General features: G+C 33.9%; 1 protein-coding gene across 5 annotated transcripts; it reads left to right on the top strand.

Annotated features, from left to right (window-relative positions):
• The first annotated feature begins 1,441 nt into the window (after positions 1 to 1,441).
• On the top strand, positions 1,442 to 27,895 carry LOC128205809 (MFS-type transporter SLC18B1-like). 5 transcript variants are annotated; one of them, XM_052907765.1, is made up of 14 exons: positions 1,442 to 1,555; positions 5,571 to 5,803; positions 9,963 to 10,058; positions 11,340 to 11,413; positions 11,949 to 12,096; positions 12,683 to 12,751; positions 14,545 to 14,635; positions 17,711 to 17,847; positions 19,213 to 19,311; positions 20,263 to 20,357; positions 21,027 to 21,122; positions 21,393 to 21,467; positions 22,498 to 22,591; positions 23,167 to 27,895. In XM_052907765.1, the coding sequence occupies exons 2-14, from the start codon at positions 5,573 to 5,575 to the stop codon at positions 23,329 to 23,331; spliced, it is 1,470 nt and encodes a 489-aa protein (XP_052763725.1). In that variant the 5' UTR covers positions 1,442 to 1,555; positions 5,571 to 5,572; the 3' UTR covers positions 23,332 to 27,895. The 5 variants fall into 5 exon arrangements, with proteins under 5 accessions (XP_052763725.1, XP_052763729.1, XP_052763728.1 ...); XM_052907769.1 differs by lacking the exon at positions 1,442 to 1,555 and adding an exon at positions 2,148 to 2,272; XM_052907768.1 differs by lacking the exon at positions 1,442 to 1,555 and adding an exon at positions 2,191 to 2,292.

Below are 27,895 nucleotides of genomic sequence, written 5' to 3' on the forward strand. Positions count from 1 at the left end.
AGAAGTGTAAATTACCTAATAATACCAGAGAAATAAACAATCTAAAGTACCCAAATTACCACCCCTCCGGACGCGTAGCTGCCTATACGCGAGTACGCGGCTGAATCCACATGATTCTGACAAAAAAATCAGCCAAACTTGCAGTATGCGTACTTGACTATATGATCCTAAAACTGTCAATTTTCCAGTACTTTATAAAGCTCCTTAGAATGTACCAGATTGCAAGTTTTCAAACTTTTTCGAGGGGGCATGCCCCTGGACCCCAATAGCACAATTATGAATCCACATGCATATAGGGCGAGCTACGCCCCTGCACCCCCCCCCCACCCCCACCCCCAAAAAGAGAGGGACTCCAATGTCATGAAACCAATGATTCCAAATTAGACTCCAATCAGGCAACGCGGGAAGAAGTACTATGTAGTCTTCAATAGATTGACATGTAGAAAATAAATTGCTGTACGCTGGACTTAATAAACACTTGTTATTTTAAAATGTACGAACTGGTTGAGTTTTTTTAAACCTGGATACGAATACTCAGTTTTGGTTTAACCCCGGCACTGCGGGGCCACCTGGAAGGTAAAACACGGTTATCCCCGGTAAACCTGCGGACCTGGGGGCACGGTTACAACTGACTGGTGCAATTTTTTACAGAAATGAACTTGCCTCTTGCTAATCACTGCCACTAAGCAAACCACGTGACCATAGATACTAACATATCATATCGGCAAATATTTTAAAGCTGCCCTCTCACAGATTTACCGTTTTTACAACTTTTTTTGTCTTGGAAAGAGCATTTTTTTCCGTAAAAATCTGCAAACAAATGATAAAAGATTGTTGACAAAAGATCAGATCGCAGATTTCCATATTTCCGTTCGAAAATTAATGATTAATGGCTTAAACCGTTACTAACGGTTTAAGAAAACTGCATAAAACATTAATTTTTGAACTGCAATATAAAAATCTGGGATTTTTTTTTTGTCAGCAGTCTTATATCACATGTTTCAATGGACTTTTGCAAAAATGGCTCGTTCCAAGACAAAAATTAAAAAAAGTTGTCAAAACATTCAATCTGTGAGAGTGAAGCTTTAAGTTTTTTGTTGTTGTTTTTTAATAAAAAAATTGTATTTTAACCTCAATGCATCTTGAATAATTGATTTGATAGAAACTATCCAAAACAGAGAGAAAAAAGTTAAGCATTGCTGAAATTCATCTATATACTCGCTCATAAAGAGATAGATATTTTCTGGGTGTAAGGGGAGGCCACTGTGTATGTTTCAAGTTTTCATTTTTTTCAAGTTTTATAAAAAAAATCAAGGCATATTTATAATATATATGCGTGTGATTTGAACATAAAACGGGACATTAGCCAATTCATTTTTTCAATACCGGCTTAAATGTTAGCCGTTTTGTCTAATACTATTTGAAAATACTCTTTTTAAAGAAGGTAGATGTCAATTGATTGCGCAAGAAACATTGATTGCGCAAGAAACCGGCAATAAAAACAATAAAAGCACGCTTGCGAGGTCATGCCCTCACTTCTGAACGGATTCAATAAGTAAGTATAACTCCTTTCTATACAATTTATACATTGCAAAGCAATATAATGTACCTAACCTACCTTCGGTATTGTTTTAATTAAATGGGCGGTGATACATTTCATCTTTCATGAGTTTAGTTTAGGTTACACACCACCATTGTTATTCCCTATATAATTCAATGTAAAATTATAATTTTCAGACAACATTTAAAGGCATTTCGAGCGAATGCAGGCTATGATAACCACATATATTCTTAAAGTACAAGCTTTAAATTACCTTTTAAGCCAATAAAAAAGGGGGGGTCAAGTTATTCCTAAGAAAAATCACTCCACTTGAAAAACAAACTCTAAAAATTGCACCGTCCGCCATGACAGATCTTCCAAAATGACCTTTCAACTATAGGGCAGCGTTTTATGCTTTAATCTCTACTCTAAATGATAAATCAAGCAAGAATAGATACTTAAGGTATAAAAGTTTCAGGAATAATGATAGTTTTGATTTACAGTGTATTGAGCATTTGAAAACATGTCTATCAATCATAAGAACATTTTTTTTATTGAGAATTTTCCACACAACGGAAGTACATATGACGTAATGGTGACGTCATTCCTTTAACATTCTTGTCTTTATAACTTCATGATGTATAGATTTGCTTTGCAGTACTGTATAGTGAAAATTTCAGATATTCACATAACTATCTTTAAATAAATGATCCTGTTTTTTTACAAAGGATGGTAAATCTGCATATATACCTGTAGGCTGTAGCCTAGTCTAAAATAATAGATGTGTTATACAGGATTCTTCCAATCCCTAACGTCTAAACGGGAATGTGCAAAAAACAGGGGTGTTTTAAAAATATTGAAATTGTTTAAGTGAAGTATTTAATGGTTGAAATTGATCATAAAGAGTTATATTCATATTTTACCATGTACGTGAAATGTTATTTTGCACTAAACAAGCATTTAATGCATTAAAACAAGTTGTTTACCTTTCCAATAAAACGAAAGTTGACTGACACAGACAACAATTATGCGAAGGGGAACAACTCGATACAATCGTAATAACTCGGCCTCCTCCGACAAAGCTTTGAGATCGACCTCGTTATACAATCATAACAACTCGGCCATGGCCGAAGTGTTCCGAGTGATTTAAAACTGTGCCCAAAAGCCTTGCAGGTGCCCTTCATGTATATATTGTTATGTTTTGACAGAATGAAATGAAGAAAAGCCGTCAAACTCATAATTATAAGTTGGATATTTATTTTTTGTGTACAGAACTAATATAAAATAACATTATCTGGTAATATTTCTTGTTTTTATTGTATTTTATAGACGCAATATGCTTTAACCCGGAATCCTGATCGGAACAACTACCCACTTTTGATACTAAACAATTTGTACGTGAAGGATTTGCCATATCAAAAATTAAAAAAAAATCCGTCAACGTACAATTATTTGGACTAGCTGTAGCCATGATTGACATATGAAGAACCATAAATCCCTGATTTGTACTAGATTTTGACTCATGTGTTACTTTATTCAATTGTTTTTGATTTTTTCTAGCATTATTAGAACTAGAATTTGAAGTTATTCATTTTTATCCTGATGTACATTGTAAGTCACATAAGGTTGTTACCAGCATTATATTTGTATATTTGAATGTAAACGCAAATTAAATATTGTCTTGACTTCTTAATAATAAACATTGAATCATTGATATACTGCTATTTTTTTTGCATTGTAAAACAGCTGACATTTTGATACGATTCCGAACCATGATCTCTGATGTCAATACAATGTAGCATATAATTATATGATACTTATTTTTATTAGTTAAAAATAGCTAGTGACATTTTTAAGAATTTTACACAGAAAACAAGGCACGAAGGCCTACAACTTTGCGCTGTCTGTTTGACCCCAGTCACTCTAATTGTGAATGTCTAGAATCTTTAAATAGCATCACAGCTTTTTTCGGGTGAAATGTATTTATATTAACGTTAAACTTTATATAAAAATAAAACGCCAAATGATACAGTCAAAATATAATCAAACATTGTCAACGAGACCATAAATCACAATCTGAAATGCATGGCATTCTTTTGATAACCTAACGTCATAAATGCAAAATGTAATGTTTAAAAGTTTATTAAAAAAAAGTATTCGCACGTGGATCAGAAAAAAAAGGGCAGAGGAAAAACAATAACAAATATTTTCTGTAGCCATCATAATCGATTGACATTTTTATTCAAACAATTTTAATTTGAACAGAGGCTCTTATCGAGTTTCTGTGGTGTTTCATGGAGTTATAATTCTTTTGTCGACTGATCAGCTTCCAAGGGTCGAAACTCTAAGGAGCTCTGTTGATAAATTAATTTTGTTGACCATGAATGCGAAAATCTACTGAGGTAAACAGAAAGTGGGTCTAACTCGTTAAGTGTACTGTACTTCATGCATACAATGCCAGAAAGTAAATAGATTTGAGTGTGAGAAATTAAAAAAAATCTTTACGTAAAAAAGGTCCTAAAATTAACAAAGGTAGAGGTGTGTTATTTTAATCCAAAAGGCAGCGTATCAATAGCATTTTTTGATCATTTCAACCATGACTTTATACAATTTACTTTCATGTCTTTGTAATTTCTTGACAATTCAGGTCTCTTTCTCCCAATTTTACATTTAAACTTTGTAGCTTTATAGTTTGATTTGATTTTTTGTGTGTGTGCTTGTTTGTGTATATGTATTGTAAAGCACTTTTGAATGTATATTGCTTAATGAAAGGAGTGCTTCTTAAATGATGTATAATAAATAAATGAATAAATCAATCAATTTTAACTTTGACAGACATGGATCATCTTCCCAAAAAAAATTGCGGTACTTTTTAATGGGCTAAATGTTTTATTTTAAATTAATTGACATGATACTTTATATTATTATTTATTGTTGGCTACTACCCATGTGAATGTATATATAACTTTAACATGATCAAAATGAACTAGTCTAGTTTAACTTTTGACTGACAATTAATAATTTTAATGGAATTTTGCAATTTTTAGCTTTGCACCAGATGTGTTTGAGTTTTTATAAAAGCCCCAAAACACTACAAAGGTTCATGTGTTGAGAAACATACAAAAATAAATTTGTGTAGAAAGCTAACATAAAATGATGATTAAAAATATTGTAGTTTTAATATGACTGGCATAGAAACTTATTTTGCATTAAAAAAGCAGAATTTTTTGTTTGTTTTGAAAACATAAATGATCTTTTATAAGCTAATCTGAATGGCACTGTTGACCACGATGATAATTTGAATGTTTCTGAACAGAATCAAGGTCTTCAAGTCATGGGTTAACCAGAAATTAGTTTGAAAACAATCGTGTCACCAAGAACAATCATTGTTTTAAAATGATATAAATTTAATGACATGCATGTACATGAATGCTTCAGAATATGATAGCTGACTGTACTGTACTGACATACAGGGTAAGTGACACTAAAAGATGATCATAGGTTTAAAGGGAGCAGACACCAGATGATACAATTGCAATTAAAAAAAAGACTTACATAAAATTGATGTCATGTGTACAACACATTGAATCTTGCTTACTGATGTATCACATGGCTAACTACACATGCATCTTACACAGTTTTTGTCGTTTTTCAAATTTGAAGTTTACTGGGATTGTTAACAGCGATAATCCCAGTTAGTTTAAAAAAAGCTTCGATATATTTAATAACCTGTGCTCATAAGCAGATATGATTTAAACTGGGAGACCATTATGCGTTTATTTTAAACGGGAAAACTCAGATCAGACAGTGACATGATTGTTTCGTTTATTCTTTTAATAATGTAAATGATGTATTATCGGCCTCTTACTAGCTTACATTGACAATTCTAGGCTTGTTTTGAGGAAATTCCGATTTTGCAATTGTTTGGACCATCTGGTGTCTAGTCCCTTTAATGTCATTAATAAAATTGTAAAATAAAAATCTTAGTTTAATGAGGTGAATGATACTAAAATTGTTTTTTGTTTTCAAGTCATGAGTGACAGACGTGTATCGGAGAGAACGCCACTGTTGGGACAGCAGGTGGATCATAGAGAAGAACATGAAAAAGAAAAGGACACAGTTCCAGCCTCACCCCTAGAAGAAAAAGAATTCTCCTTCAAGTCAGTTGATCGGAGGCGAAAGTTCATCCTACTGTCCATGGCATTGGTAAACTTCTGTGCAACATGCTGTTTTTCACTTCTGGCTCCGTTCTTCCCATTAGAGGTAATAATAGTTTATATTACATAGTGATTTTCCGATGATCGATTATAATCGAAAATTGATTGGTTGTTTTTCTTCTTTCCTCTCATTATTTGTGAACAGTTAATTTCCGCAAATTTTCTCCTTAGTTTGAGTTTGTTTATTCATTCAGAAGTGTTCAGTTATTATCATTAATAATATGGCCAAAAGCAACAACAATACTAAATAACTTCAAATATACGCAAAAGATAAGCATAGTTAAGTCGTTACGAGTTATTGTACAAGAATAAAACTACAATTAAGGTATTGTCAAAAACCGATTGTATACTATCGACAATTGGTTACTTGAGTGGGACTGATTATTGATAGTCAAACTGGAACCGATTCCCAACACTAAATATTTATTACAACTGTACAGCTCTCATTCAAATTGTGAGATGAGGTGGGTCTCATGGAATCTCAGACTTAGGGGGCTATGAAAGGAAGAAGGTTGATGTCGGGGGGATCTGGGAGGTGGGGTTGTGAAAGTCTTATGGGGTTTCTGGGTCTATTTTTGGGTCTACTTACCTAACAACCCATTTAGGAAAGGGATAATTAAGGAATGCAGAAGGTGGAGTGTGCTTTCCAATGTAATTGGATGTTGGGGGTCCATTTTTTCTGAGGTTATGATACATGAAAGGTAAACAAGTGATATAATTATGCAGCTTATGAAGTGTTATACCTTGGATGTAGTAAAAACAGTGTGTGTTTCCAGTTTCCCGACCAACCCTTAAAAGTTTTCATTGCCATCAGGCTACCATTAACTTTTTTTCCTTTTTGGGTCTAGCTTTATAATTGTTCTTCCTTGGTGGAAAGCTGTGTAAATGTATGTAGTTTTTATATAGGACTCTAGACAAAGTGAACATTAGTTCACACCAATAGGCACTTGTTTAAAGTGTGACGATGATATTAACACTCAACTTTACCGTCATTTCTTTTTTAAGCTATTCTGACCTATCGCACCCTTTCCTTTGGGGGGACAGGGGTCAAGAAACTATTTATATTTTTGGCCTTAACAATATAAAAGATATAAAGACGTGTGCTATCTCTTGAGACTTATGAATATAAAACAATCTCACGTATACTTTAAAGTGCAAGATTAGAGCATGTAATATTATCTATGTAATGGTATATGAAGTACATTAAATAAATGTAAAATTTTGGTGCCTGCTTTTTGAAAGGGTTAAATATGCAGGGAAGGAATGTGTTAATATTAGGCCTAAAAGAAAGTTGTTTGGTTAGGGTTACATCCTTTTCAAAAAAGGTAGGGTAGGTAGGCTTTTTTTTATTAAGTTTATATAAGAATGTCACTGTCATCATAGCAGAATGGTATTAAAGTTATCTTCGGTATAAACATTTAAGGTTTTAAACTTCATATTGAAAAGCAATTAAAGAATTAATTATGTATTTTTTTATTTTTTTTATTTTTTCATTTTTTTTTTCAAACTGACTATAAAAACGGTAGGGTTGGCGCCGCCTATTCGTAGGTTAAGGTCGGGTAAGACGAACCAAATGTTGTTGTTTTTAGGCCTTATACCAATAAATCTATTGCAATATTATGCGCTGTTTTGACCTTGAATGAAAATTGATCATTATGCTTCACATTTCAGTTGAAATGAAGAAAAGAAATACAAACTGCCATAACTTTATATGTTATTAATTTGAAGTCTTTTATTTTATATATTTGTAATCAGTAAACAAGACCCTTTCTAATGTCTCCAAAATTATATGAGGACATCTGATGCAATGAAACTGTATTTATACAGATTGCTTAACTTAAACAGCAGGGTTTCTGCCATAAGGCATGTCGGAGGGGAGGGTTCTGGAGGGGTTTCCCCTCCCTACGTTATTTTTTTTTTTTTATCAAAACGGTGCAATTTCCTGCATTTTAAACAAGTTTACAGTTATGTTCCTATGATTTAGAATTACCAACTCAAGTCTAATTTACATCAAAAATATTTGCGAAAAAGGTTTAATTGTTTCTCTCCATTGATTACTGTTACAGTTAAACTTATAATGTATAATTTACACAGTTATATATATATATATATATATATATATATATATATATATATATATGCTTGATTCATCTTTTTTGTCAAAAGACACTCACATCTTTCAAAAGTTTTCCAAATGTGGTCTAATTTAATTATTGTATCAAATCAGATCACAGAAAATCATTGGTAAAATGTTCAGAGTTTATTACGCTTGAAACATAACATGTCTTAATGCCTTTTGTAATTATGCACTTTGACACAGTTATGAATACTTGTATTTGATTTATAAGTGTTAACCCTTAGGCCAGACCTAAGACATTCTTTGTTTCCCTTCCCACGAGGTGTGTGTGTGTGTAAGCTTATTTATACTCGCACTCGGGCAAGGCCCATTCGGCGAGTGTTCCATCCGATAAGATTGTTAGTCGTGTAAGGTTTTGGAGCATAGTGCACAGACAGAATGTAACCCTGGTTAGAGCAACCCTGGTTCTTTTACATGCACCAGTGAATAGCACTGTCAAATGGGGACCACCCATTTTCAACCCCATACTTAATAAATAGTTGACTATTCCCTTCCTGACCAGCATTAAAGGGTGTGGATAGGTTGCTATTTAAAAAAAAAAAACTTCCCCATTCATGATGAATTATGCAAAAACAAACGAAACCAATATGATCACTGAAAGGCTACAAAATCAGGTTGTTTTCGTGAGATGGTTAGGAAATATTAATTAAACACTCGCTAGGTCCTGACTTTCAGTTTGGGAACATGTTAAATGACTTAGATACATGGTTAAATTCTTATCTAATGAATGGTTAATTGGTTTTGTTGAGTGTCAGTGACTGGTCATTAATCAGTTTGGATCTGTTATATGTTATATTTTATACTACTGTATCTATAAGTGATGGTGAGATGATCAAATATAATTGTGATGAGCAGAGCAGAAATTTATCATGGTCTTTCCTGGACAATTCCAGGATATGTTATATTTGATATTATGTATAAGTGATGGCGAGATGATCGAATATATTGTTAATTTGCACATGACATTGGCAATAATTGATTAAAATTATCCATAAACAATCTCATGTATCATTTGGTTTTTTAGCCCTACTGGCCAAAGGCCAGAAGAGCTTATGCGATGGTAATGTGTACGTAGTATGTGCGTTCAGTTTTAATTGTATCATGATGAAACTTTTACAGTATCTACATGTCCATAAGAGCTTGGTTCCTTTTGAAATCCAGCCAGATCCGCCCATGCATGCCTAGATTATGGGCCTTGATAGTATAAAAAATCAGTGAGTCTGTAAACAATTCCTTGTTAACATGATACAGCCTTCTGTTTTGATTGTATCTCGATAAAACTTGTACAGTACCTACATATCCATTAGAGCTCGGTTCTTTTCGAAAACCAGCCATGCATGCCTAGATTATGGGCCTTGATAGTATAAAAAATCAGTGCGCCTGTAAACAATTCCTTGTTAACATGATACAGCCTTCAGTTTTGATTGTATCTCGATAAAACTTGTACAGTATCTAGATATCCATTAGAGCTCGGTTCCTTTCGAAAACCAGCTAGATCTGCCCATGCATGCCTAGATTATGGGCCTTGAAATGATTAGATTATGGGCCTTGATAGTATAAAAAAAATGCTATTGTGTAAAAAATGCTTGCAAACATGATACAGTCTTCAGTTTTGAGTGTATCTCGATGAAACTTGTACAGTATTCAGATATCCATAAGAGGTTGGTTCTTTTCGAAAACAGTGATGTTGACCACACAAACCCAGCCCGTAAAGCATAGGCCCTTTTGGGCCTCTTGTTTTAAATCCCCCCCAAATCAAATGCATGTTTGTAGTTCCATTAGTTGAGGCATTACAAGATAAAAGTATTTATCCAAGTTTGTGCTATAATAGTACCGGTACACAAATGATTATTTTTTGGAATTAATTTTTCTGTCAAGGCACATGTTACCGATAATATATATGTTTGACAAATTTTGAAGCATATTTAAAACATAAAAGTTTTTACACTTATTATTTACCAATATTTACCAGGTATTCAGAAAATATATTTTCAATTATTTTTGACTTGACGATCAAATATGGTTGTCCATGATGATTCAATTTTCAATTATAAAATTTACTTTTCAGGCCAAGAGAAAGGGAGCCTCACAGACCATTGTTGGAATGATTTTTGGATGTTTTGAGCTGGTCATCGTCATTACTTCGCCAATATTTGGAAGCTATGTGAGTCTCAAATACACTATACAAAATGAATGTGTGGTCATCAATACATATCCTTGAAACATTGATCATTATATTAAACTTTGAAAAATCTATAGTTTGGAAGCCAAGGTTGTTAACAGAAATATCAAGTTTGAAATACACTCAACAAAATTGTGGTCGCCGTACAATTATTGAACAAATGAATAAAACGATAGCCTTTGGGAAAGATGCTAATAGAAATAATGAAAAAAAACATAAGGTTGTTACAGTACATCAGTGTACCTAATGTTACTTGTGCAGGTTTTTACTTTGAACCTTTTTATAGCCCAATCTTTTGTTAAATAAAAAAAGCTATGTTTCAAATACTGTAGATTATAGTTTATGAAGTTAAACAACAAATGATCAAACAGGGTATTTTAGTATATTCATCTAACATTAACAGGCCACGACAAATCCACTTGCCCTCTTGCGAGTGAAAATAGGGGTCGGGCGAGAAGAAATTCAACTAAACTCATCCGTCCGGGCGAGTAGGATTCTCCAGATTCAATTTTTGATCCTATTTATTTTCAAAAACAAAATAATTGCAATAAACATTATAATAAAATACCTGATGTAAACAGTCAAATGGAAACTTGAAATTTGACCTCATTTTATTGAATGCACATGGTCGAACTCGGAGACTGTTAAATCGATTGTAAGTTGTAGATAATTCTTCAGAACTCAAAGAAAACAAATGATTTATTGTTAATTGTTAAATTATTTCATCACTATTAAATTAACTATTTAAGGTTTTTAATAACTTATAATCGATTGTTAGCTGGTAATATACGATCTGGTTCCCGACTTTTTCATAAATGAATGGCACATCAGTAAGTGGCCGGGATTAGGTGAAAGAAACTGTTACGATAATCAAGAAATCAAAGTTTTGGAAAGTAAATTTGATTGGCTGTAAAATTTGCTTATGTTTAATCAGTATAACCTGATTTTGTTGGAAAATTTAGTTGAAAATGTAGGTTGAATAATTTTTACTCAGGGCAAGTAGAAGTTCAGGTTTTCTCACCCTACAGGGCAAGTGACCCAAAACAAATTTTTAAAGGACACGTTAATTTGCGAAAAATCCCAATTTCATGGGTATGGATCTTTTCCCCAAAATGCTGGGAAAAAAACCCTGAGGTTGTTAGTTCGTAATGCATATGCAGGCAGGTACTAAAGGTATTAATACTATACAATTCTTGATAATTGCTTAGAATGTGCATAATACATGTACATGTAGATTAAACTTCATCATTATTTCAATTGCAGATATCCAAAATAGGTTGCAAGTTTATGTACGTGGCTGGCATCTTTGTTTGTGGAACTTGTGCCATACTGTTTGGGTTTGTAGAATTTAGAAATATCATAAGCTTTGGATTTTGTTATTACCTAAAGTATATCTATTTTGATTCAATACATTTTGATAGAACATATTATTTTATTCACTTAAAACATTGCGTAATTGTGTTACATTTTTTACCATTTCAAACACTTACTGTTAATAAACAAGAACATGTATAAAAAAAGCTTATTTCAGTGTATCATTTAAAACATTACCTATCTCAGTCACCTAATCTCATTCATTTCTGGTTTAAAAAGACTAAACTTAAGGTTAAACGCTACTAAACAATATAATATGATCAGCAGTTTATTGTATTAAACCGGTTAATTCTTTGGTTGGTTAAAATGTAAGTCTAAAGTAAATATTTATTGATTGGTCAATATTTATCTAATAATAACTGTTGACCAATTAATTATATTGCTTCCATGTGCGAACTAACCAAGGATGACCTGCAGAAAACTATACAACTGGCCCCAGATCTTTAAATCATTAATAGAATCAAAATGGTTTCTAATTTTATTTGTATATACATCCAGGACACTTGACATGTCACCGGATGGGGACATGTTTATTGTGATGTGTTTCCTCTGTCGCTCTGTTGAAGCGCTAGGCTGTTCTGCCTTAGTGACAGCTTTGTTCGCAGTGCTTGCCCATGAGTTCCCTGACAATGTTATTACGGTCATGGTAAGTTTGGAAGCTGATGCTTGTGACTATTCACTATTCTTGTTTCTTACTTTCAATATTATTCCAGCTTTTTCATGTTTCTTCCTGTCACACAGCTTTGACTTCTGGATTTGTTAAATTCCTCATTTATTGGCAATGATCAGATTAACTATCCTGTTCATGACGTTGATATTACACTGCATAATATTACCACTATGTCACATATTATCTTTTCTTGCTAATGTTAGTGTTATGACCAGTGTTACAACCATAATTTTTTGTCATAGGCAATGTTTAACCATCTATTCTAGGCAACGGCAGTGATATAACCAATTATTCTTGCCAATGCTTGTTTTTTTACCATTAATTTTTGTCAATGCCTATGTAATGGCCATCCATTCTTGCCAATGGCAGTGTTATGGCCATTAATTCTTGCCAATGGCAGTGTTCTGACCAGCCATTCTTGCCAATGACAATGTTATCCATTTCTGCCAATGGTTTAGCAGCCCATTTACAGCCTGTTCTTGCCAACATCAGCCTTAAAGCATTCCATTCTTATCCAAAGTTTTTTATTGCTGATGTTATTATTTTATTATTATTCTTCAAGGGTCTTCTTGAAACGTCCAGTGGTTTGGGGATGATGGTCGGACCACCGATAGGCGGAGCTTTGTATGAGGTAGTCTTATACTAAATTATTGGTCCTTCTTAGTTTTAAACTTATTCTATGTTAACACAAAACGTATGTTTGTGTACATGCACATGTATGTTCTATTTTTTGAATGAGGTAGTCTTATACTGATTTATTTGGTAGTGAGATGTAAAATAATTCTGCATGTGTTAACATAAAAAATTATATTTGTGTACATGAACACATAGGTTTTGCTGTACAGTGAAACTGCATTCCCTCAAACAAGCAGTCTTTCGAGAACCGGCATTCCCTCGAGGTCGGAGCTTGGTCCCAAACTTTTTTCCTTCTATTTTCATATAAAATATACCCACGCTGCATAGAAACCTAATCATGTCGAGCAGTCGAGCAATATCCTCGGTCCCAAGTACACAAATCGTGCACAAAACCTTATGGCTGCCTCATGGACATAATTTCACACTTTTTCCCGAACGCGTGTTCCAAAATAAACAAACAATTGCTAGGTGTTAAAATGATCGCAAGTTGTAAGAATTGCAATGACAGTTGAAAGGCAATTTGATAAGGTGTAAAAAAAACACGTTTTTCACTGTTAATGCATGACCGAGATTAGTTGATATGGGCATTTGAGATTGTTATTATGAGAAGTTAACGCTTTAGATGTGGTCAGAAAGTTCTTTGAATTCACTGCCGATGCTGACCGTGATCTTCAGACGCTCTGTACACTGTCACGTCACATTACGATTGAACAGTTTCGCGAAACCGACAAGATGCGCCAATCAACAATCCTTGACTTTGCAACACTTAAATCTGACTAATGCCACAATATGTACTGTCATTCAAATGTTGCTTGTTACGAAAATGTGCTTTTTTGTTAAGATAAACATTTCTATTTATTAATTTATTGTTTTTTTTCTTTTGCGTTTTACATTTAGTTTACGTCAACCTTTGAACATATTAGCGATTTTCACAACGCAACACATGATCGGTGTCTTAGTAAACAGTCTGTTTGACGACTTCAAACTTAAAATACACTGAAAGATATTTCATATCAAACTGGAAAATTGAAGATCGGGTCGTTCGAAAAATCGGTTCCCTCGAGGTTTTGGCTCGGTCCGTGGTGACCTCGAGCGATCGCAGTTTAACTGTATTTGATTACATGTATTTAATAACTTATTTAGAATGTATATAATATTGAATAAGCTGTTTAAATAAAAATAAGAAAAATTGAATTTGGCCAAAAATAGGTTGGAAAACCCCCATTGCTGTTCCATATAAAATATATTCTGCTGTGCTCCAGCCAGGATTTGAAAAGCTATCAATGCCAATTGAATGAGCATAAATGGGGCTCTTGCAAGAGCAGATATTCAATTCATATTGTGCACATGTGTTGTAACTTCTTTCAATTCTAATTGTTTGTTAAGAATACGTAACTGTTATCTTACTTTAGTATCAAAATTACACTACATGTTATACAGTAGTTCTTTTTGTTAACCAGCCAGATCCACTCATGAATGACAAGATTATGGCCCTTTCAATCAATTAGCTCTACTAAAAGTATACTGTAAGGGAGACAACTTGTACAGAGAGTTGTGTATTATTGAAGTGCTACCCTCCCTTTGCCCTTTGTAACAAGTAAGCAGGAAAACACATAGTTCACTAATTGCTTCCCTTGGATGTGTGTTTAGTATATTGCCTATTACTATCATGTGCATTCTTTGGATTAGAAAATACCAAAGAAGTCATGCCAGTTTGCCTGTTGCTAGTTTCTGAGAATATAATACATTTCAGTACTGTTCTATACAAATAAAACTTCTATTTTCTAGTTGGGAGGTTACGGGCTTCCTTTCTTCGTTATGGGCTCGTTAGTCATCGTATGTGGATCAGTGACCGCCTACGCCATGCCCCCTATAAGTGGTAAAAGTTTCATATTACATATATATTTTTCTTGATTCTGAGACATTTTTTCATTGAATGTGATTTGTAGATAATTTTAAATGTGTATGTTTTAAAGTTTATGTACAAAGATGATCAGCTTTTGGAAACATGCCAAATAACCCGGTTATGAGTAGGAAAGATATTATTGGTAGACAAAGCTTATCTTTGAAAATTTCTCATAATGATACTAACTTCATATTCAAAGTTAATGTGTTTCTTGATTATGATGATGATGATGATGATTATGATTATGATGATGATGATGATGATGATGATGATGATGATGATGATGATGATGATGATGATAATGATGATGATAATGATGTTGATGATGATGATGGATTTTGCACTAAAATAGTTTCAAAGACAATCCATTTCCGTACAGTTCAAATTGCAATTTCTTCCTTTTGAATCTGCTGCTAAGCTATCAAGGCGAAACTTCACAGTGTTTAATTTGAGAACAGGCAGTGTCTTCTGAGAAAAGGCCTAAAATATTTCTATACCAACTTGCACAGATGCACGGGCTAGAATCTACAAGGGGTCGAAATTCGACCTTCTGAAGAGCGGATTTGTTGCTCTCACGGTTCTTAATATACTTGTGTGCAGTTTTTCCCTTGGTTACATGGACGTTGCGTTATCCATCCATTTAACAGAGGTATCTTGAGCATGTCGCCCAAACCCTACCATATAAAAACAGAACCAAAAGTAAAACAGAAATTCCTTTTGCACATGTTTTCATGTTATTCTAGACAAGAGATATCCATGACTTGAATGTATTTAGCTGATAATACATGCTATTATATATAAAAAAGAGCAAATAATTTTATAGATTTTATATGATGAGACTTTTATATAAAATCCATATTATTATTTGTTTTGTTTTTGTAAAACAATGTTGGTAAGATTTATAAAGAAACGAAACTAGTCACTCGTAAAAGTTTGACTCTTACATAGACCCACTTGATAAATACACATAACCATTGATAGGCAGAGTTACTTGTCACAGGATAACCATGGACACACACATACACATGGACACACACATACACATGGATACACACATACACATGGATATACACATGGATACACACATACACATGGACACACACATACACATGGACATACACATGAACACGCACATACACATGGATACACACATACACATGGACACACACATACACATGGATACACACATACACATGGACACACACATACACATGGATATACACATGGATACACACATACACATGGACACACACATACACATGGACACACACATACACATGGATATAAACATGGATACACACATACACATGGACACACACATACACATGGAAACATGGTTACAAACGGACACACACATACACATGAACACGCACATACACATGGACACACACATACACATGGATACACACATACACATGTAAACATGAATACACACATACACATGGACACACACACACATACACATGGACATACACATGGATACACACATACACATGGATACACACATGAACACGCACATACACATGGACACACACATACACATGAACATGCACATACACATGGACACACACATACACATGGATACACACATACACATGGACACACACATACACATGAACACGCACATACACATGGACACACACATACACATGGATACACACATACACATGTAAACATGGATACAAACATACACATGGATACACACATACACATAGATACACATGGACATACACATGGACACACACATACACATGGACACACACATACACATGGATACTCACATACACATGGACACACACATACACATGGACATACACATGGAAACATGGATACACACATACACATGGATACACACATACACATGGATACACACATACACACGGATACTCACATACACATGGACACACACATACACATGGACACACACATACACATGGACACACACATACACATTGACACACACATACACATGGACATACACATGGATACACACATACACATGGACACACACATACACATGGATACACACATACACATGGATACACATGGACATACACATACACATGGACACACACACATACACATGGACACACACATACACATGGATACACACATACACATGGACATACACATACACATGGATACACACATACACATGGATACACACATACACATGGATACACACATACACATGGACACACACATACACATGGACACACACATTAACATGGACACACACATACACATGGACACACATATACACATGGACACAGACACATACACATGGAAACATGGATGCACACATACACATGGACACATACACATGGAAACATGGATGCACACATACACATGGACACACACATACACATGTAAACATGGATGCACACATACACATGGACACACACATACACATGGATACACATGGACACACACATACACATGGACACATGGATACAGATTCAATGTACCGTTTTATAAAATAAAGCGGATCATTTCCGAGGGCAACAATAATCTGATTAACTGTCATATCAGTTGTGAAAGTTTTAAAAATTGATGAACAAACCATTCTCTTTTAAGCATGTTTTACCATAGACATATATTTTTTGATTGACGGCGTATGATTAAACATTATAAATTTTACTTGTGCTTTAGTACTGCTGTTTTTGACTGTGTTGAGGAAATGGCATCAAAATATCAGACATAAAAATTGTAGATTGGTCAAAAACTTAGGAATGATTATTTTTCAGATTTAATTTAAACTGATACATTAAACAAAGATTGTGAAACGAGCTATTACAGCATTATATTAGTCATTCTCATTGGCAAGATTTTACTTGAGGGTGTCGGCCTGTGTTGGGGGGGGGTGTGCAGCGGAGTAGAGTACTCGAAACCTATTTGACTGGCTTGGTGACCTCCATCCAAACTCACATGCGCCCAGGCAGGGAATCAAACCCGGGTTGCTGAGGTAAGAAGCGAGTGCCCTAACCACTGCGCTAACCAGACAACCATTTTTACATGGTGTTGACGTCAAAAATCTTAAAATTGCAGATGGGTCAAAGCTATACGAAGGGTCGATTTTCGCCCTGTTGAAAAGCCCATTAGTCATTATTACCTTCATAAATATATCAGCGGGTAGCGTTGCGCTTGGATTTATGGACCCAACCCTGGCTCCTCACCTGGATCAGGTACTTATGAAATGTAGTGGGCTGTAAAAATTATGATTAAGATATGTTATGATGTATATACAGTCAAAACTCGCTATGTCGAACTCTGTTATTTTTATGTTTTGGTTTTGTCAAACTTTATTCTCAAACTTTTTTCTGAATGTGTTTTGTTTAATAACATTTTTTGTATTTCGTTTGCTATCGATTGTTCATAATCTTGAAGTATTTACCGAAGTCCCAACGACTTCGACATGGCGAGTTTTGACTGTATTATATTTTTGTGAAACTCAGTACAAAATTTGAAAAAAAACAACCTCTAAATGCATGCATTCTTTTAAATAAACTTTGTTATATAATTGGGACAAAAACTAATAGTTCTCCACTAACAGCTATAACTAACTCATCTGTACTTACATTAGATAACTTGTTTCAGTGGCCCATTTGTTCATGTTGGACATTGACATTAATATTGAACTTGAGTGGGAAATATTGAACACATGATTAAAATATTGGAAGAGATCAGTGATCAGGATTTTTTTTTAACAAATTCAAATTGTTAATAATTTTATTATCCTACATCTATGGAATGGTTGTCGAAGTACAAATGAAAAGAAATATATTTATTGAAATAATTGCGCATTTGGCACCCAAAAAATTGTCAATTTTTTATTGTGAATTGCCCATAAATGAGTAAATGGCTTAAAGGTAGACTCTTGCATTAGGTGAACTTAATCAGGAATAAAATAGTTGTGATTTATATAACTAACATTCACTATTGCAGACTTTTGTTATCAAAATGTGGTTGATTCATTTTGTAATTATATATGGTAACTTATATCAAGGAAAAACAAGTAAATATGTCTGATTTTTTTTCAAATTACATAAATCGTAGAGAGCTTTAATATTGCATGATTATTTTAAACCAGGTTTTCTGAAGAAAAACTTATATGATTATATTTGAGTATGTTGATTTGGATTGGCTTGTCCAAGCTATAACTTGGCCATGCATTAGGGGATTTTTAAATTACTTGATATAAATGTTCGCCTGATGAGGACACTCATGTCCATGGGTCAAGATCAATGTCACACATAAATGTCATGGCTAAAAATTTCTTGTATTTTTTTTGTCAAGACTATTTAAAAGTAACATGGTCGAGCATTTGAGGAATTCTACATGATATGCAACGCATTTTTACTATCATTCAATCAACTCGAAGCAAATTAAATATATCACCCATTTTTTTCAACCATTTTGATTAATCATTTTAAATGTAAAAATTACGAATGATCACATTTCTTAACAAGTTTGTTCATGCTGTTTATATATTAGTGCAAATATCCCAAGAAGTACAAGCAATTACCTATAAAAAAATATTTGTTTTTCAGTTTAATTTGAAGACCTGGTTGATAGGATTCATGTTCCTCATAGCTCCTGCGATATATGCCATCACTGCTCCATGTTGGGGCTACATTGGTGATAAAAAGGTAAGCCTGTGTTCCTTATAACTCCCATGATATATGCCATCACAGCTCCATGTTTGGGCTACATTGGGGATAAAAAAGTAAGCCTGTGTTCCTTATAACTCTCATGATAGACATTGTATGCCGTCACTGATCCGTTCTGGGGCTACATTGGCTATAAAAAGGTGATGCTGTGTTCCTGATAGCTCCTGTGATATATGCCATCACAGCTCCAATCTGGGGTTACATTCGTACTAAAAAGGTAGGATGTCTTCCTGATAGCTCCTGCGATATACGCCATAGCAGCTCCATTCTGAGGCTACAGTGGTGATAGAAAGATAAGACTGTGTTCCTGATAGGTCTTGGTAAATAAACCATCACAGCTCCATTCTGGGGTTACATTGGCGATAATAAGGTAAGACTGTATTACTGATAGCTCCTTCGATATATGCCATCACTGCTCCGTGTTGGGGCTACGATGTTGTTCAAAAGGTAAGACAATATTCCTGATAGATCCTGTGATATACGCCTTCACTACTCCATTCTGGGGCTGTATGCCGTCACTGCTCCATTCTGGGGCTACATTGGCTATAAAAAGGTGAGGCTGTGTTCCTGATAGCTCCTGTGATATACACCTTCACAGCTCCATTCTGGGACTAATTGGCGATAAAAAGGTAATCCCATATTCCTGATAACCCCTGTAATTACGTCATCATTGCTCTGTTCTTGGGCTATATTGGCGATAAATTGGCGGTACACTTTGTTCCATATATCTTGAATTAATTAAAAGTATAAAAAACAATCATTATAAATAGTACAAGTTGTATCAGTGTGAATACAACCTTCCATTTGAATTGTAGTTTTAAATTGCACCTGTTCAAATCTGATTGGCAATACAAATTGACTGTTGCTTCAGTGCGAAATCCCATTATGATCATGCGTTGTAACCGAGTGACAAGCTGTTTTCTGCTCCAGGGGATTGTTCGTCTAATGATTGCCGGAGGGAACCTGGTGGCTGTCATACCTTGGTTGTTGATGGGACCCTCTCCACTTATATCATTTGTACCCAAGTATGTGAATCTTTCATGCAACTTTCTTGTATTATATATTAAGCTTAAGCCAATTTTCCATTAATCATGGCTCTACACGTTTTACATTTAGGTTTGCCAACATTTATAAGCATATTCATAACAGCACAAGTTCTCACAATTTTGGCAGCCATTCCGTGTTACAATGTTAGCAATCAATGCAAAGATATATAAATAACCTCACAATTTATAAAGTTTTCCATGTGAAAATGATATTTTTAGCTTGTTTAGGTAATGCTTTTGCCTGAGGTAGTTTCTTATTGTTTGCGGCAATTTGAAAATCATACATGCCATATTCCCCGGTGGGGGGAACAATCCCCCCAGTATATTGATCCATCAACCAGTGGGGGATGAATCTCCCCCTGAATAAAAAATAAAATAAAAAAAATCATTTACGCAAATTTAATCACAAGATAGAATTTAGCAGTATGTTTATGGTTATGCCCTCCATACTCTGAAGCTAAATTCGGTTATAGATTTATTTTGAATAAAGTTAAACTACATAAAATCAATCAGCAGCCTCCTGGGCTAATGTCAAAATCACCTTGTTTTGGAGCAAAATCCCTAAGATTGGTCAATTAATGAATAAATTGTGTATGCTTATTTGAGTTTACCAGTACTTGATTTATATTGAACATGTTTGTTTTTCAGTGCCCTGTACATGAACATTATAGCCCTGTCTGTGATTGGTCTAGCCCTGGGCTGCGCCCTCATACCAACATTCAAGGCCCTTCTAATGGGAGCAAAGTATGTATTATTTGTTTAGGTTTTAATAGTTTCTCACTTGGTTGTTTTACCTTTCAAACTTACAGAAGAAAATGTTTGATTTCATGATGGAATTTTTTTGAGACCATTGCCCTTAAACTCGGATGTTTTTTTAGACCTAGGTCACTGACTATTTACAATGTTCGTTCCAATTCATTCAAATGATGTATACCGGAATAGTGAGTACACAATTGGCCTGTGTTGTCCTTCCTTGACATGATTATTGAACACTTATATATATATATATAACAGTTCCCTCGGCATGGAGAACAACCTGGACACGTACGGCAAATGTTCCGGATTCTTCAATTCAAGCTTTTCAATGGGGTAGGTTAAAATGTTCATACATCCGTTGTATACCGGTAACAAGTATTGTAAGTATCGTGAGTCTAGGATGTGCTGCTCTTTATGCTTATCAACAATCATAGTCAATCATAATTGAGTCACCAGCGCCCCGTTTCAATAAAAAAACTAAGGCTTAAGATAATTAATTTTCAGGCGTTACCACGTTTTTGACGTTAACTGGTTTCAATAGAAATATCTAAAAAAACTCTTAAGCAGCATAACATGTACGACCACGATATCTTGGGTAACTGGGCACTGGCAGGCAGAGTTTTGGCTCACAAACAAACTTAAGAGTATCTGATGTATAATTAAGCTTAAACTGTTATTTCATTGTGGCATAAGTAATGACGTTAAATTCTGATGCCTAGTGAACCGCCTTGATAGCACAGTGGTTGAGCCTAACATGTGGGAGTTAGGGTGTTCGAACCCCGGCCGCGTCGTACTGAAAGACGTTAAAATATGGTACCAGTAGCTCCCTTGCTTAGCGCTCGGCATTTAAAGGGTAGTACTGGGAAAATGTCAGTACTGGTTCAACCCAGGAAAGTGGTATCCCTTTTATCGGTGCTTTACACGAAGCGTGTTAAAGAATCAAGAGGTCTCTTCGCAAACAGCTAGGGTATCACACCCAGATCTCAGATATCTCACTGAATCCCTGTCACTTCTATCTTATGTCATTTAAACACAAATAAAGTTGTGATGCCTTCTCGGCAGAATCAAGCCATAATGCAGCCAATAGACCAGGGCAGACCTTGATAAATTCACATAAAACTATAATGATGTCTAGTGACCCGGGCATACAATTATGGTATCATTTTGAAGGGTATTGCGTGCTGGTTTCTAATATATAAATGCAGAAAAAGAAAATACAATAATTTTACATTTGTAACTTTAAGACACATAGCTGTTGAAACGACATGCTACTGGATTGGATTATTCATGCTGTCTAATTGTATTATAGAATTTCAAACAGGAAGATATTTTCTCGTCTTAATTATTTTGTTATATGTTTCAGTGCTTTTTTGGGTGCGACAATAGGTGGATTCCTGGTGGATAAAGTTGGGTTCCCATGGGCTTCCACTGGTGTTTCAGGGTTTCTTGGTCTAGGGGTAAGGATCCATCTCATCTGCAAGATAGTCAGTCTAAAAAAATTGTCAAAATGATATTAAGAACCGTTTTGAAAGGGACCTCGGGTCAAAATCTAGTTCTGACAGGTGTGAATATGGGTCAGCAGCATTTCCTTTATTTTCTATAAACATACATCCTGCCACAAAATCACATTTTTCAAAATGAAAAATCCGGCTTTATTGCAGTTTCCACATTCACTCCCTTCATTTAATATTTAGATTCAATAATTCTTATGAAACAATGTTAGGTTTGATAAGGAATGTTTTAAAGTATGTTTTTTTAATCTTATTTGCAAAAATATTTTTTTAGTTTTAATTATATATGATATAATTGGACTTTGGATAAAATTTTACAATGGAAAGAGACTAGAAGATTTGAGTTTTGAGTCACAAACTCAGACTTGACCTTCATGAATTACTGGGGTTCTAGAAAAAGACACGAGGCTGTTTCATATGCAGGAAAATCATTCTAAAATAAAGAGTATAGTCTAAAATATATATATATAATAAATTATTTATAGTATTTAGTATCACCCGATTTCTGTTTATTTTTTCAGGGCCTTTTGATGATAGCATACATGTGCATGGTTCCCAATATGCCCAGATTACCAGAAAAACCTGACGCTATTGAGCAAACTGTTATTGTGGTAAAAAACGCTAACAACGCAGAAAATACACCAGTCAAGGACACTATTACAGATAGCAATGTTCAGTATGTTTAGTCTTATTGACAAGTAGAGTTGTAATATGAACTGACTGTATCAGGGTTGTGCATTTTAAGTTTGTCCTTAATGAGTCCTTGTGTACACGGTCGGGACCAGAGAATACAACCTGGAGACACCTTTAGGGCTGGTAACAAGACTTTCTGCTTATTCTCACTCAAGACATCAAGGCTTTGATCATCAGACACAGGGCTTGTGGATTGCCATTGATGGTAGTTCACCAAGATTACAAGAGAAGTCGCACCAACTTAAAGTCATACCAAAACAAAGTTGCACCAACATGAAGTCGTACCAACACCAAGTCGTACCATATTTGGTGAAGTCGTCCAATGTATATTTTACATATTAAAACCTTTTTGATAGAAAAGTAATATATATTTGAACTATGGTTTAACAAGATGTATAACAATATTATTGTAGTTTTTAAAAAAAACTTCTCTCACAGTCTGAAAATTTGACCAATGCCTTTGACCTTGTCATATAGCTCATGTTTCAGGTTATATAATCCTCGGCATCCCAGCGTATCATAACCTATATGATACCCTGGGCAAATCAGCTGTAAAAATCTTGTACTCATGAATAATTAATAAGGTGAAATCCAGCCGCTTGATTGCTCGCATGAGACACACCTCATGCGGTGCCAAAATGGATGAGAAGTTATGGATGTCATCTCGGTTCTAAATAATCCAATGTGATCACGGCTTACAAATCGTTTTAGGCAGGATAATGTTAAATATGCCGGTGGCTCTTCACAAAGGAGATTCTTCCTTTTTGTTATCAGCTATTTTATTGGTCAGGAAATGCTTATGAATATTCAAGATTTACGAAGTTTCCCTAGCCAATTTGCCCAGGGTTTCATATAGGGTATGATGAGCTTGGGTGCTGAGGATGGGTTATAACAATAGAAATCACAATAGGAGGACAGCTCCAAATCCGGAGCCACTTCTTAGTGGTAGAACTTTGTGTTGGTACTGGGAACTCTGATTGCACTAAACTATTATCAGTTCTCCAAATATCATGCCTGAAAAAATTGTAGTAAAATAGTTTCACAATCATGATGAAATACAAATGTTAAAACTAACAAGCCAAACATTTGTGATATTTGTATTCAGAATTGAAAAGAGACATTTTGCAAAAACTTTAAATCTTAAGTTTTTTTTCTTGCATTGTAAACTCTTGTTATGTTATGTATTTTATGCAACATCTAGAGTTAAAGTTAGTTCTACGCAATTTATTATTTTTTTTATTTTTTTAAGAAAAAAAGTTGAGGTATTGTCATAGCTAGTCTGTCATTGTCATTGTATGCAATAAAGGGCAATAACTTTTAAATGTTATAAGGATCTGGCTTTAAAGATGCACTCTAACTCCTAAATAAGATGTACCACAATTGATACAATTGTTTTAATTTACCTAGAATGATGAATAAATATCACAAACAATGGTTCTTAAAAAGGATACCGTGTTTAATTTGAATGAAAGGTTCAGAAAACACTGTATTTCTATCTTATGAGACAATAGTTGATCACTGCAAATCTTTTAGCACTCACCAATCATTTAATATTTGTGTGTTTTCAGCTATCAAATACATGGTTACAATCTTGGGATCAGTAATTACTTTTTTCCATAAATGCATTATTTAGTAAGTAGTTAAAGGTTTATCACTCAAAATTTATGTTTGTTTTACATGTGTATGTATTGATTTTAAATAAGATTGTCACTTTCATAATGGTCCAGTTATGTCCCTTGTTCCACAGTTGTAACCTTGTCTTTGTTGACATTGGCTTGCAGAAACTTTAACCTTGGCTTTAAAACTGCACTCTCACAGATTGAACATTTTGACAACTTTTTTTTTTGTCTTGAGACGAGCCAATTTTTGCGAAAAAGCATGGAAACCAGTTATATAAGACTGCTGACAAAAAATTAGATCACAGATTTTTATATCTTTGTTAAAAAAAAATGATGTTTTATGCTTTTTTCTTAAACCGCTAGTAACGGTTTATGCCATAAAACATTAATTTTCGAACAGAAATGTGAAAATGTACTATCTGATTTTTTGTTTGCAGATATTTACGCAAAAATTTGCTCTTTCCAAGACAAAAATTTAAAAAAGTTGTCAAAACGCTCAATCTGTGAGAGTGCAGCTTTAACTGGAACATTGTTCAAGCTATTCAAATGAAACTTGGTACACATGTTGCCAGAGATCAAACGCACATGTACAGTAAGGCCCATAACTCTGGGTTCAACAAGTAGTTTTATCCTGATAAACAACAGATGAGTGTTGCTAGGAGACTCTTCTGTGTGTGTGTTCAATCTAAATTTTATTTCTTGATAATGTTTGTATTCATGCTTCCCAGTGTTATTATAGCACTCCGCTTCTTTCTCATAACTTACGCTTTACTTATGATTATTTTAAATGAATATACACTGTATAGGATTTTACAATAGTTGCCATTTGATACAAACAATAATGTGGGCTATATAAGTTTTTCGTAATAAGTTTTATTAAATTTGGTATTAAATGGCAACTGGTGTATTTTTTATTTCACAAATCATTGCCAATATGAAGATGATTTTTTTATTTAGGGGAAATGATGTCAATGTCAAGTTATATTACGCTTGTGTAATATAAGAAAAGACATGATGGTTGTATGATGCTTGTATGATGATTGTTTTACACACAAGACAAGCAATGTCTTGTGAAATATATTTTTATTCTAGTAATTTTGATTTAACTTATTTTATGTACAATATGTTGATATTGAAATAACATACAATTTCAATAAGTGAATATCATGGTATGCAGGAACTACCCCGGTAGGTGAATAATAGCATGATGGTATTGTTCATAACTTGGGGGGGGGGGGGGGCTGTCTTATCAAAGAGCGTATGACAAAATATCATAAGATCTAGAAATTGGAATGAAGACTAGAAGGGTGCCAGAAATCGAATGCAAATTCAACTAAACACAGTGCAACTTTATGGTGTTTTCAAATGTATTGGAGAGAATTGATGGTATGATACACATTTTGGTAAGATGGCCAGCTAGTGTAGTAAAATTGGTGGAGTTAGTTTGTAATCAGATTAAAGTGTGAGTAAGCTACATATAAGCACAGTTATTCATTTTTGATCACCAATCAAACCTTTGAGCCATTGTTTATGTTGCATGTCATAAACTTGTTTATAACTTTTTGTTTACTTATATAATGGGTTGTGAAAAAATGCATAATTTCTGCTATTTGATTGTGTATGGTACATGTAGCAAATTTTCCTACTACCAAATGTCCCATTTATATATATCTTGTTTTGATATGAAATGTTGTTATATTTTCTATATATTATAACTTTACAAAAGTCATAATTATTTCCATTAATGGTAGATGAAAAAAAAATGCACATGTTCAATTTTTTTATTGTTTTTTGTCTTATGAGTCTTTTAACAAACAAACAAAGTGGTCTGACATTTGTGTCAGAAATGAAGATGCTGAGTGTCATTTAATAAATACTTAAGACTGTAAATAAAAATGACACTATTTTTTCTTCACTGGCTCAATGACATTTTTGTAGTTATAGACTTGGTTTTAGTTAAATGTTAAAGATGCACTCCTACTATTATGATCATTCTTTTTGCACTATATTGTGTTGCAAAATGTTGAATAATAATTTCTTTAGTACAATAAAAATAAAACATTTATATTTTAAAATAGACCTATCATATTTAGTATAGAAATGATTGTTTATTTAATTGACTCAGATAACTTAAAATATCATTACTTGATATTATAAACATTATATATTATATTTTGTATTTTTGTCATCATATTTGCAACTTGCATAACTTCAGTAATTTCTTAAGCCAACACTAAATTCTTACTTTTGACTGTTGTCACTACATTTTAGCACCTTTTTTGTTCTATGGTTTTGCTAATCATAAGAATTAGGCTTAAACACCTATGCAAGCCAGACAAGTTGTGATAAGCATATATTAGATCAAAGAAACAAAGATTATCTAAAGGAAACTCTTAATTCTAAGCTGAGTAAAACTCTTTAAGATGACAATGTCAGTTGTTGGCATCTCAGCCTCAAATTTAGTATTTAAACCCATGACTTCCCAGTCCAGGTTGTCATTTAACCTTGGACAATAAATATCGGAAGTCTGATTTGGGTACTTGTCATCTTATTCACAGGTATGTGGTTTTACTCTGTTATTAGATTGTTATTATATTTTTGACTTAAAAGCTTGGAATTCAATTAAAAGTTCTTTAAATAGGCTAAAATAAGTTATGTATATTGTTGTTACAATTATGTTGCAAATACACACTGTTGACTTTATAATTCACTTGTACTTTATATTAGTCATACAAGTTGTTTCTCTATTTTAATACATTCATATTTATTGGTACCTTTCACATTGCTAAGCGTTGTTATTATCAATATTCCCCAAAATATTGTTAATATTCTTAATAATCACATATTCATGTATTTACATCATTATGCTGATTTACTTTAATATTTTGTTTATTATAAATGGTCATTTAACCTTGGACAATAAATATCGGAAGTCTGA

The sequence above is a fragment of the Mya arenaria genome, chromosome 10, assembly GCF_026914265.1.
Source record: "Mya arenaria isolate MELC-2E11 chromosome 10, ASM2691426v1".
Lineage (NCBI taxonomy): Eukaryota > Metazoa > Mollusca > Bivalvia > Myida > Myidae > Mya > Mya arenaria.